Source organism: Alexandromys fortis, unplaced genomic scaffold (genome assembly GCF_014885135.2).
Source record: "Alexandromys fortis isolate MF-2015 unplaced genomic scaffold, M_Fortis_MF-2015_v1.1 scaffold_221, whole genome shotgun sequence".
Taxonomy (NCBI): Eukaryota; Metazoa; Chordata; class Mammalia; order Rodentia; family Cricetidae; genus Alexandromys; species Alexandromys fortis.
Window position 1 is genome coordinate 2,068,900 of NW_026068096.1, and position 12,208 is coordinate 2,081,107.

At 54.3% G+C, this 12,208-nt stretch overlaps 1 protein-coding gene across 2 annotated transcripts; it reads right to left on the reverse strand.

The window, feature by feature from the left end:
• Nucleotides 1-2,870: 2,870 nt before the first annotated feature.
• Nucleotides 2,871-9,160, reverse strand: Bsg (basigin (Ok blood group)). Of its 2 annotated transcripts, XM_050123337.1 has the most exons (7): nucleotides 8,994-9,075; nucleotides 5,139-5,486; nucleotides 4,400-4,556; nucleotides 4,221-4,303; nucleotides 3,996-4,135; nucleotides 3,587-3,888; nucleotides 2,871-3,369 (listed from the first exon to the last, which is right to left on the reverse strand). In XM_050123337.1, the coding sequence occupies exons 1-7, from the start codon at nucleotides 9,058-9,060 to the stop codon at nucleotides 3,306-3,308; spliced, it is 1,161 nt and encodes a 386-aa protein (XP_049979294.1). In that variant the 5' UTR covers nucleotides 9,061-9,075; the 3' UTR covers nucleotides 2,871-3,305. The 2 variants fall into 2 exon arrangements, with proteins under 2 accessions (XP_049979294.1, XP_049979293.1); XM_050123336.1 differs by lacking the exon at nucleotides 5,139-5,486 and having other exon boundaries at nucleotides 8,994-9,160.
• Between the last annotated feature and the right edge of the window lie 3,048 nt (nucleotides 9,161-12,208).

Consider the following 12,208-nt stretch of genomic DNA (forward strand, 5'->3'; position numbering starts at 1 on the left):
TGGAACTATGGACTGTTTGCCACCACATGGATACTGGGAACCAAACCCAGGATCCCCGCAAGAACAATAAATGCTCTTAAAGCACCCAGCCTTCTTTACTCCAGTTTCTCAGCAAATTGTTTTATGCCAGGTATATTGGCCCTTGTCTGTAACACCAGTCCTTGATAAGGCAAGTACATCTCTGAATTTGAGACCAACCTGATCTACATGGTGAATTGCAAACCAGCTAGCGCTACTTGGTGAGACCCTGCCAATCAATCAATGTCTGAGTGTAGTTGTGCACACCCTTAATTTCATCTCAGCCCTATAACCCACTTCATCTCAGCCCTATAACCCCCCCCACTTCATCTCAGCCCTATAACCCCCTCCACACACACTTCATCTCAGCCCTATAACCCCCTCCACACACACACTATCTCATCACCTTTTGGAAAACAAATTGATGACCCTAGGAATGTGATCATTTGTTCCAAGGGTTTCTGTCAGCCTTCTCTCATTGTCTCAGCCCCAACCCCTCTGCCCACCCTCCCAGCAGTAACCAGTCATTTCCTATTTAGGATTCCTGGGTGTTTTGAATGGATACAGAACTAGGCCAGGGAAGGGGTGGACAGTAGGGAAGCTGGTCCCAGCAGCAATCAGCAACCAAAGTTGAACTCCTTGGCTGGCAGGATCTGGACAGTGGGCTTCCAGGCCTGAAGGGTAAGACTCCCCAGGTTCTGATCCACACAGCCCAGCATCTTCCTATTAAGTGGGGGAGGGGCTCTCTGTGTTTTTCTTTGGTCTCCTCCTGATCCTCCCGTCTGCTTCCGGAGGGCTGAGGTGACAGGCATGCACTGCCATGCCAGACTTGCCAAGATGCTCCTCCTGCAGACACCCGGATGTGGAACAGCCGGTTCATAAGGAGGCCTCGTCTCTGATGGACTTCATGGAGTAACCTTTACCTCAGTTCTGCTACCCTGCTTGACCTCCCTTGCTGTTCCTTCCTTGGTCCTTGGGTTCCTCCACAGCTGCACGATGGAGTCCAGGCAGGACAACCTGGCCCTCCTGCCCACCAGCATACCATCCTTACGGGCTACAATTGGGCAGAAGAGGTGAACCAGGAGCTGGAGAGGCACAGGCAGCCCTGTCTGCCTGGAGCGGAAGTGAGCAGCCAGCTGCTGGGCCCCTGTGGGCCCCAGCTCTGTCAATAGGCCTTTGTTTTACCAAGGCCCTGGGCACCGTCTCTGCCTGCCAGTTGGGGGCTGGGACCCCTGTGACCCTGTGGCTCCCAGAGAGTACCCCAGAGGCCAGTTTCAGATCATTCTAAATGTTTGACACATCGTCCTGTGCCCATCTCTGAAACGGAGCCTGCACTATCCTGAGCCGAGGGATGCTCAGCTTTAGTTGTATGTACAAGAACCTGGATGATGTGGGGTATGTCCCCTGGAACACTGCTTTGAAGGGGAGCCCTCAGTAAGCCTCACTTTCTAAACCCTCACTGCGCCGTTTTTTCTGGATCTAAGTCCCACAGGCTTAGGGCCCCGGAGGAAGAGAGCACAGAGAGTGGGGCTGCTCCTGCAACTGGGGGCTTGCTTCACAGACATAACCCCAGGCACACCATAGGCAGGCAGTGCTGAGTGGATATCCTGGGCTTCTAATGTCCATGTGGACACTTGCGCAGGCAGAACGGACTTTGCCCTAAGGAGGTAGTATCAGGGACACATGAGAGCGAGGTGCCCAGGTATATCCAGTTGCAGGTGCGCACTGCAGATATCCTGGCCATTTTTAGTTGCATGGCTCCAGGAACACAGGTCTTATCAGAGGGACACTGCGCAGCGCCCTCTGGTGGCTGGAAGGCAGGACTCCAGTTCCAATTTTACCTGCCGTTCTCTGAAAGGCCTAACAGTCCCCAAGGAACCCAGCTTTCCCTGAATGCCACTACTCTGGGTAGCACTCTGCTGGGACCAAAGCTGGCTGCAGGGTCCCATCTCTCTGGAGCCAAACCATGCAATAACACCCTACATACACACCTGTCCTGACCCCTGCCCAAAACCTAGGTGTGAAAGCCAGCTTGGCTTGAAGCTACCTGTCCATCCTGTGGATCCAGCAAGTACCCAGGCCCCGCCCATCTCCCCGCAACCCAGCACTTCCTAGAAAGTGGGTGTCCAACAGCTGGATCAGTCAGTACTAGGCCAGAGGGCAGCACAGGATGTCAGTGTGGTCAACAGCACCCTCAAGAGGCCAGCTTTTCTCGGATACCCTAGGGCAGTGTGGCTCTCAACCCCTGTGCAAGTCAAAGGGCCCTTTCATAGGGGTGGCGTATCAGATAGCTACACTCTGATTCAAAACAGTAGCAAAATCACTTAAGAAGAAGCAATGAGGCCGGGCGGTGGTGGCACACGCCTTTAATCCCAGCACTTGTGAGGCAGAGGCAGGCAGATCTCTGTGAGTTCGAGACCAGCCTGGTCTACAAGAGCTAGTTCCAGGACAGGCTCCAAAGCCAGAGAAACCCTGTCTCAAACACCCCCCCCCAAAAAAAAGAAGCAATGAGGGGCTGGAGAGATGGCTCAGCGGTCAAAGAGCACTGACTGCTCTTCCAGAGGTCCTGAGTTCAATACCCAATAACCACATGGTGGCTCACAACCACCTATAATGAGAGCTGGTGCCCTCTTCTGGCCTGCAGGCAGGATATTGTATAAACAAATCTTAAAAAAAAAAAAAAGCAATGAAAATTTTATGGTTGAGGTCACAACGAGGAACTGCCCTAGGAATGACACCCTTCACTGTCTACATCCCAAGCCCTGATCAACTACACCCCTCTCCAGTCCCCGATGGCAACACTCTTTCCCTCTAAGATGGGCTCTTGGAACCCCACATAGTGAACACACACATGGCGGGGTAGGTCTTTATTTGTGGGGTCCCAGCAGGCCCAGCCATGTTGTCCATGGTGGGGATGGGCTGTCTGATACAGGGACCAGGTGGTAGTTCCCTCCACCAAGAAGTCGGAGCTTACCCTTGTCTCTCCCCCATGGCCAAGGGCAAGGCCCCATTCCCGCACTCCACGGGGCTATCTGACACGCTTAAAGTCAAAAACAAAACCCCTAAGGAACAGATTCTCTATATAGAAACCTTGTTTAGTTTAAACTAGAAACAGGGGTGCTGTGGGCGGCTTGCTTCTTCCAGGTGGGCTTTCTACAAGGTGAGGCTGTCTTCACCCAGGTTGGGGTGGGTAGGCTCGGGTTGGGACAAGATGGGACACAAGAGTGGAGGTAGACACTGGCTGGGGTCAGGTGTCCAGGTGCCCACACCCCCGCCTGCTCTGCCACTCAGGTGGCATTCCTCTGGCGTACACTCTTGTCCTTGTCGTTCATGTGATGCCCGCTGCCCTTCCTGAGGAAACAAAAAAAGAGCTCAGCACTGAGAGGCACAGGGCCGGCTGACCTCAGCCCCACTGGGAGGGGAATCTGGCCATTGTTCTAAGAGTGGGGACCCACCTTCCCGGAACCATCGAGGCCCATGAAAGATGGGTGCAACACTGAATGCTGCCCCCCCCCCATTTTTACAGGACAGCAGCGGCTCCCAGGAGCACACAGTAAGCTGGACTTACAGTGGAGCAGCACCAGGGTCATCCTCGTCCAGGGTCTGGTCTGGCTTCCGTCGCTTCTCATAAATGAAGATGATGGTGACCAACACCAGGACCTCGGCCACGATGCCCAGAAAGGGCCAGAGGGCGACCAGGCGGCTACGCACGCGCAGTGTTATCCTCTCCTGGACGCTGCCCTGGTCGTTGGTGGCGTTACACATGTAGGTGCCAGGGTCGCTGCTGATGTCGAGGTTGGTGATGGTCAGCTCTGTCTTCTCCGCTGTGGATATCACGATGTACTTGCTCTCGGAGCCATTGGTGATGAGCTGGGGAAGAGGGGCTTGTCAAGGTCTGCCGCAGCCTTTCCCGCATGGTCCTCCAAGGCCCTCTGTCCCTGTCATCTCTGAAGCCTCATGTCCCACAGAGCCCTCACCTGGTCCCCAGAGTCAGAGGTCTTGAACCAGGTCCACTCGGTGATAGGAGGGTGGGACGACTCAGACTTGCAGACCAGCCTCACGTTCTCCCCCTCACTGGAGTGCTCTGACTTCTTTCCCACCTTGATCCGAGGTGGCCCTGTGAGGATAAGGCGAGAGCCTGGTGCCCAAGCTTGCAGACTGTCCCTGCCCACGCACAGCTACCTCTTGGCTACCCAGCTTACCCTCCACACGGATGTCACCCCTGCCCACGGGCTCGGGAAGGAAGATGCAGGAATAGTACCCAGAGCGGTCATTTGTGTCCACGCTGTAGGAGGCAGAGTGGTTGAGGTAAGGAGCCCACAAGTATGGTGGCCCCCTCCCGACACAGGCTCTGTGCAGTTCACGAGAAGCATGGACTCACATGTACTGCATCTTCAGGTCAGGCAGCGTGTCCTCCTGCAGCACCTTGCCATCTCTCATCCAGCGGTGGCCAACCACGTCGACGCTACTGCTGTTCAAAACGCAGGTAAGGTATGTCTTGGAGTCAGCATCCTGGACCGAGGTTACGATGGTGCCCGCTGAGAGGCCACAGAACAAAGTCAGCTTAGGAGCTAAGGGGCTCAGCCCTACACTGCCCCATACCCACGAAGGCTGCTTTTGGAATCCCAGTGGATGCACCCTGCAGCCCAAACTCCTAGGGCACGCGTCCCACTAGAAATCCATTTCCAAGGCAAGGCACTCGCTGCCCAAGACCCTGCCTGCTGCTCCCACAGCTATGGCTTCAGGGGTAGCACCAGGCCCAGATCCCAACATAACAAAACCATGTGGGTGCCTCATGTTTCCTTCACTCAGAACTAGAAACCAGTCCCCAGAAGGTTCTGGGGAGCCTGCCACCTGACTCAACCCCTCAAGTATGCAGCAGTCAGAGTGAACACTTGGGCAGCAGACCCCATCCCAACTAGACAAACACCAGCAGGGCAGCTACACAGACAACAGGATGGGAGCTCAGGATCCTCCTATGGGGGGCAGGACCAGTTTGCACCCAGCAAGATGACAGGGATGTCCCCAGGTAGGGCAGAGCAGCACCTGGTTCTACAGAGGGAGCCAGGGTTGAGCAGCACACGAGGTAAACACAGGGAACAGGTGTCCTGGCCACTCACGTTCAAGGACCACCACGCTTGCTTGGGCACGGACCCATTTGACCCTGGGTGGCTGGGTCAGGTGGTTGCGGTCAGGGTCACTGCTGGCCCGGCACTCGTAGGTGCCTGTATCCTCTGCGGTGAGCCCGTCCACAAACAGTGTGCTGGCCGCATGCTGGCGGTAGGTGGCATGGATGCGAACGCGGTCCAGCCAGGCGCCGTCCCAGAGCTGGGAGTAGCTGTCGTTGGCATCATTCCCTTCAAACCACCACTGGATCTCAGGGATGGGGCTGCCCACGGCCTCACAGTGCAGGACCACACTGCCTCCCGCCCACTGCTCCTGGGAAAGCGGCGCCTTGAGGAAGCCAGCTATGGGAGAGGGTTAGCACCTATCACTACAAGGGAGGGAAGACAGGGAGGAAGGACAACCACCAGGGCCTACCACATGGCCTGGTCTGCGGCAAACTCAGCAAACACTATCTCCTTTCAGCTTGTGGGGAGAAGAAGTTAGGCGGAAAACAAAACACAAATGGCTGGGCAAAGGTGGCTGCCACCAAGTCTAAAGTCCTGAGCTCAACCCTCAAGACTTGTGCACAATCAACAGACACACAAGACAGACACACAAATGTAATTTTAAAAGGAAAAACAGAAAACAGGAGCCAGGTGTTGTGGTTCCCCTGTAATTCCCTCACGTGGGAGGTGTAGGCAGGAGGGCTGCAAGGAATTTTGAGACCAGAGGGACAGTGGTTAAAGTTGTCTCCAAAATGAAAAAGTAAGACAGGACAAAGGGACCCAGGACACTCAGGTCCTTGCATGTCTGCACAAGGCATGGATGTGGATGTGTCTGAAGGTACAAGCATACGGGTTTGGGCCCTGAGGCCCTGTATTGGGAGGTGGGGACCAAAGTAGGTACCTGTCACCTATGTGGCCCCAAGGCACACACAGCAGCTCTGACGGTGAGCTGGTTTCCTAATAACCTACATTCCAGAGCTGAGATCTCCCAGACCTCTGGGCAAGTGGGTGTGGCAAAAATGAGGGTAGGAGAGGCCATAGCCTGGCCCTTTCCCTTGGTTCCCTTCCCTGCCCACTACTCCAGGATGTCTCTATCAATGTCAGCTTACCTGGGGCTGCCAGTCAGGAAAGACAGGTGCCCCCAGGACCACAGCCCCAGCAGGGTTTCTGAAGAGGCACTGAGAATCGTCCATCAGGAATATGGCTGCCATGTTCTAGGGAGCAGCCGAATGGCCACAAGGCAGGCCATTAGGACCCACTAGGTAGTCCTCAATCTAGTCTCAGGGATGCAGGAAGGCCTGTGGTATTCCTGGCATCTGTCACTGACCTCCCCAGTGTCTAGACACAGGTGGGGTGTAGACCTCTGGAAAGGTACCATCTACTCTACTTAGGCGTGACCAATACCTCTGATCCCAACCTTAGGGCCTCTGAGAAGTCAAGCTGGAAATCTGGCCACGTGACCTGCAGCCCGCAGCTTCCAGCAGTCACCTAGGTCTAAAAACAGCGCCATCCTCCCTGCCCACTCTCAGCAGGGTGGGAGCAGGGCCAGACTGGGCCATGGGTAAACAAGCCAGCACTCCAGGGTGCAGGAAGGGGGCACTACTCTGGAGGGCAGCCCATACCCAGTGTCCCGCTACCCAGGGCTGACCCAGGCTGGAGGCTCATCACCTGAGGTGATCACTGGGAAAACAGGTGTACTCCAGGCTGTGTGGAACTGTAAGAGGCCCTAGAGTCCAACCCAGCCTCACTCAGACAATCAGGAAAAAACAGGCCCTCGAGGTGAAGCCCCGCCCCATGTGCAGCAGACAGTGAAAATGGCACATTGCTGCCTGACCTGAGCCCTGCCCAAGCTGTTTGACTGTGGGGCTGTTCCCAGGAAGGGCTGGGCCCTGCCCGCAAGCTACACTTTGTGCTTGGCTCCTGGGCACTGCAAAGGTCTGTTTAACCCCAGGCAGGAAGCCACTGGACCTGTGCCCAGGCAGGGTGGGGGACTCAAGCCAGGCTCCCCATCCAGGACAGGGCAGTTTATCAGCTGTGTCCACCTTGCCGGGGGCAGCTATCTGCACCCGAGAGCCAGCCTCATAGGGCACCTCAAGATGTTTTGATGACGAGGAAGAGGGACTGGGAAAAGCAGGTCAGGATTAACCCAGGGCACTGCTGCCAGGCATAGCCCCCTCCCAAATCCACTGCTGTTGGGGATGGCAGCCATGTGCCCCAATTCTCTGGCAGAGCTTGGGTTCTGCCCTTTGCCTGCTGTCTGGAATAGGCAGGAGAGCAGCTTGCTTGCTCCAGGCCTGCCACACTGCCTTCTAAGATCCACCTTGCCGTGACCTTGAGCACCAGCCTTCCCTACCTTAGGACCTCAGTTTCCCTTTTGAGCCCCAACCAGGCTAGAACAGGCCAGATTCCAGGGCAGGAGCCAACTGAGTGTGCGGGGCCTCAGTCACCGGGAATCTCGTGCACAAGGATGATTCAACAGTTCCCAGACCTGTGAAGCTTCACTCCAGGGGCGTGAGAGCAAGGACCAGGGAGAGTGACTACAGCCCTGGACTACAGCAAGCCTGGGAGCTCACTCCAGCGAGGACGGGGACAGCTGGGAACACCTGAAGAGACCTGTGAGACTTCCACTCTCAGGAACTCCCCACCCAGATAACACCAGGGGCACAGGCAAAGCTGTCCCCCACCCCATGGCCAACTTACTCTCATTCTTACAGATTCCCCAAGAAGTGTCGTAGCCCTGAACTCAATAAGTAGATACATCAATGTGGCACCTTCCTCGGCTCCATCCCCCACATTGTCCCCAAGACCTCCCCTCAGGTGAAGAGACCAAGTGTTTGGTTTCCATTACCCTCACATCACCACAACCTCAGACACTGCCTCCCACAGGCCCAAACGTGGAGACATCGCTCCCAAGCACTTCTGGACCCCCTCCCTGCACCCCAAGTTTAGATACACTGAAATGGTAGCTTTCACCCTAGTCCCCCAGCCCCTTGGGGGTTGTTCCCCACACCTTTCCGGAAAGGCTTCCTCTCATCTACCCTGATCCTCCACAGAGTGGTAGATCTAACTTCCAAATTAGGACTGTCACTCCTACCCTGTTCCTTGAGCAGGGACACCAAGACTGCAATTCCTTCCACTCCCAGGTCCCCCAAACTTGGGATCATTTCCTGACGTGTTCCCTAGGTGGGGACCACAGTGGCAGCTTCCTCAGTCCCCAGGATAACTTCCCAGCCCTGTCTTTCAAGTGGGGGTACTGTCAGCGAGGTGATTCCTTTTATCCCTGGATCCCTAAACCAGGAGGTCGTCAATCTCCGGGGTCACCTCCCAGCTCAGCCCTGCTACCCAGGTGTTAACAGAGATAGCTCTGCCCATGACCACTCTACCTCAGAGGTGTTGTCCTCAGGGACCCCTCTTTCCCAACTCCCCCAAACTTCCAAACCCCCAGGGTCACCTCCCAACCCTGTTCCGGGAGTGGGGACAGTACGGCAGTTCTCTCCACCCCCAGTTGTCCCAAATCTGGGGTCATTTCCACTCCTGTACTCCAAAACCTCGGGATTACCTCCCAGCCCATGCCCAGGTGGGGACTACCACAAGGCGGCGGTTCCTCTACGGGTCCCCCAACCTTAGAATGTCTCCCCAGAGCTCCAGACCCCTAACCTTAGATTTGTCTCTCCAGGGCCGTTTCCCCATGATCACCTCCCTCCACCCTGTCGCCCAGCCCAGGTTGGGGGTCAACTCGAGGGTCACCCACAACCAGTTATTCCTCCTCGAGTAGGGAACCAAAGCTGTGGCTCCCTACACCACTGGGTTCCCCCAAATCTGGGGCTCATCCTAGGTACCTGTGACCCGAGTCCCAGGTCTTACCCGCCGCAGAGGCACCTTGGCCGCCCAGGAGCGCAAAGCCTAGCGCCAGCAGCAATGCCGCCGCCATGTCGACTCCTCCAAGCGCGACCCTGCTGCGGCTCTATAAGGACGGGAGGGCGGGACGCGCGCACGCGCGAAAGCACGCGAGCACGCAAGCACGCACGCACGCGGCGTCGCAGGTACGGCGTCCGGCGCTCAGCACGTACTCAGCCCCGGCCGCTCGGTGGGGGTGGGGGAGCGCTGCACAGGCCACACCCACGACGGGGTGGGACCGGGTCCTGGGCGGCCTCTGGTGGATTCAAGTTTTTCTCTCTCAGTTTTCTCCTTGTTTTTCTTTCTTCTGTTTTGTCTTTTGAGACAGGGCCTCTCCATATGCCTTTGGCTGTTCTGGGGTTTTTTTGTTTTGATTTTCAAGACAGGGTTTCTCTGTAGATTTTGGTTCCTGTCCTGGGAACGAGCTCGTGTAGACCAGGCTGGCCTCGAACTGACAGAGATCCACCTGCATCTACCTCCCGAGTGATGGGATTAGAGGCGTGCACCACCACGCCCACTCTCCTTTTCATTTAAAAAAAAATTGTAGTTGAGCTGGGTTGTGGTGGCGCACGCCTTTAATCCTAGCAATTGGGAGGCAGAGGCAGAGGGATCTCCGAGTTTGAGGCCAGCCTGATCTACAGAGTGAGTTCAAAGAGCCAGGGTGGTTCCACAGAGACACCTTATCTCAGAACAAAGCAAAAACCAACTATGGGTCTAATTTGCTCCAGAGTCTGAAGTCTGAGGCCAGAGGATCGCTTACACTGGAGTTCAAGATCAGCTAGGCAACACATACCAAGCTCTGCAGCTCCTTTGAGTGTAGGCACACTCTGCCAGGAGCTTAGGAAATGTCCAGGAAAGACACAGCCATGGACAGAGGTGATGGCGATTACAGGAGCCTTGTGTTAGAGGGCCCAGGACTCCATGGTAAAACACTATGGGCTTTGGGACCCACTTACACTCAGCCTCAGCGGCCTCTCGGAGGTTTGGGGGCCTCAGGACTGCTCAGAATCCCCAAAGCCTTCATGGAGAAAGCCTTCCAAGTTACGTGCAGAACGAGGGCCAGGGCAGGGGAGCTGCCAGCTGGCATCAAAGGGCCTTAGGGTCAAAACAAACAAGGTCGGGCCAAGTGTGGAATTCCTAACCCCCTACTTGTCCAAGCCTCTGGGAAACTTAAGGTTGGCCAGGAAGCCTGGGCCTGTGTTTACACAGAGGAGCCCAGCCCCCTCCCAGGCTTTTCTGTGTCCTCTCTGACCCTACATGGCCTGCAGCCTCCTGAGGTCCTTTTGCCTGACTATGTCCTAGCCATCTGACCTCCCAAGTCCAGCTTCTAGAGCAGCCTGGATTAGCAGATAAAACGTGGAAAGCCTTCAGGAATGGTGGTGCATTCCTGACATTCCATCCAGCACCCGGGAAGCCCGAGAATCAGGAGTTCAGGGGTTTGAGGCCACCCTGGGCTGCATGAGATGTGTCAAAAACAAAAATCAAACCAAACAAAAACGCACCCCTGAGCAAAGGGAAAGGAGGGATGGAGAGATGGCACAGCTCCTGAAAAGTACTGACAGCTTTATCTCCCCCACACAGGCAGCCTGCAGCCATCTGTAACTCCAGCTCCAGCGGATCTGATGCCTGCTTCTGGCCACCTCAAAAACAAGGCACACAGGGTGCACAAACATGCATACAGGCAAAACATTGTGCACATAAAATGAAATGAAATAAAAAAAGAAGAAAACAACTAAACACAAACTAATCCATGAAATTTGAATGTCATAATTTTAAAACTTTTTTTAGGGTCTTTTTCATCCAGTGTTTGGAACTTACACATATTGAGAATTATCCGTTGTGTATTTAAAACTCGGGATTTGTTGTTGTTGCTTTGTTTTGTTTTTCGAGACAGAGTTTCTCTGTGTAGCTCTGGCTGGCCTGGAACTCAGAGATCCCATGCTTCTCTGCCAAGTGCTGGGATAAAAAGTGTGTGCTACCGCCGGGCGGTGGTGGTGCATGCCTTTAATCCCAGCACTCTGGAGGCAGAGGCAGGCGGATCTTTGTGAGTTCATAGGCCAGCCTGGTCTACAAGAGCGAGTTCCAGGACAGGCTCCAAAGCTACAGAGAAACCCTGTCTCGAACCCCCCCCCCCAAAGTGCACTTGGCTAAAACTCAGGATATTTTTCATTTCGTTTATTTATTTATTTTACTGTACTAGAGATCACACACACACACACACACACCAGCCACTCACTCCCACAGCCTCTGACTATCTGACTACAGACGCCGCCCAGGGGAATCCAGGTAGAGCCAGAGGAAGAGGATCAAGCCCCATTTAGAGCCAGTCCCCGAGTCTGGGAGAGGAAGGAAGGACCCTCCCAGGCACTAAGTACACAGACCAGGGTCTGGAACTCTGGCTGCAGATGAGAGACCACAGCAATTCTTTCTGACTTGCCCACCTGCGGAGGACTCTTGAGGAGCGGATGGGAAGTGGAAGCACCAGGAGCTAGCCCAGCCTATAGAAAAGCTTTCCCCTTGCTTGTGCTCTGGGTGGGTGGGTGGGGCAGCTCTCTGACTCTCCCACCCCCTGGATCTACTCAGATATAATTGTAATATATACATTTGTTGTTATGTTTGGCAGCTTTTGTTTTTAACTTTTTTTTTTTTTCAAGGCAGGGTTTCTCTGTTAGCAATTCTGACTTTGTAGACCAGGCTGGCTTTGAACTTACTGAAATCCACCTGCCTCTGCCTCCTGAGTACTGGGTTTAAAGGTAAAGGCCGGGCGGTGGTGGCTCACGCCTTTAATCCCAGCACTGGCTGCACTGGTAACTGCACCCATATAGGGCACACATATATATGCAGACACACACACTAAATAAAACTAAATAAACCTCATTTATACATGAATACATAATAATAAAAATAATTTAAGCCAGGTGGTGGTGATGCATGACTTTAATCTCAGCACTCGGGAGGCAGAGACAGGTGAATCTCTGTGAATTCGAAGCCAACCTGGTCTACAAGAGCTAGTTCCAGGACAGGCTCCAAAGCTACAGAGAAACCCTGCCTGGAAAAAACAAAACAAAAAAAATAAACAAACAAGTAAATAAAATAAAGGTATGTACCACCACACCCGGTTTATTTTTTTAACTTTTATAAGAATGTTTAAATTTTTTTATTTTTGTTTTTGTTTTTTTTTT

Coding starts and splice junctions, on each gene's coding strand:
- Bsg (XM_050123337.1), bottom strand. CDS start 9,060: ATGGCGGCGGCATTGCTGCTGGCGCTAGGCTTTGCGCTCCTGGGCGGC. Junction 5,487..8,993: donor CCAAGGTGCCTCTGCGGCGG/GTAAGACCTGGG, acceptor CCTCTCCCATAG/CTGGCTTCCTCAAGGCGCCG. Junction 3,370..3,586: donor GACCCTGGTGCTGCTCCACT/GTAAGTCCAGCT, acceptor TTGTTTCCTCAG/GAAGGGCAGCGGGCATCACA.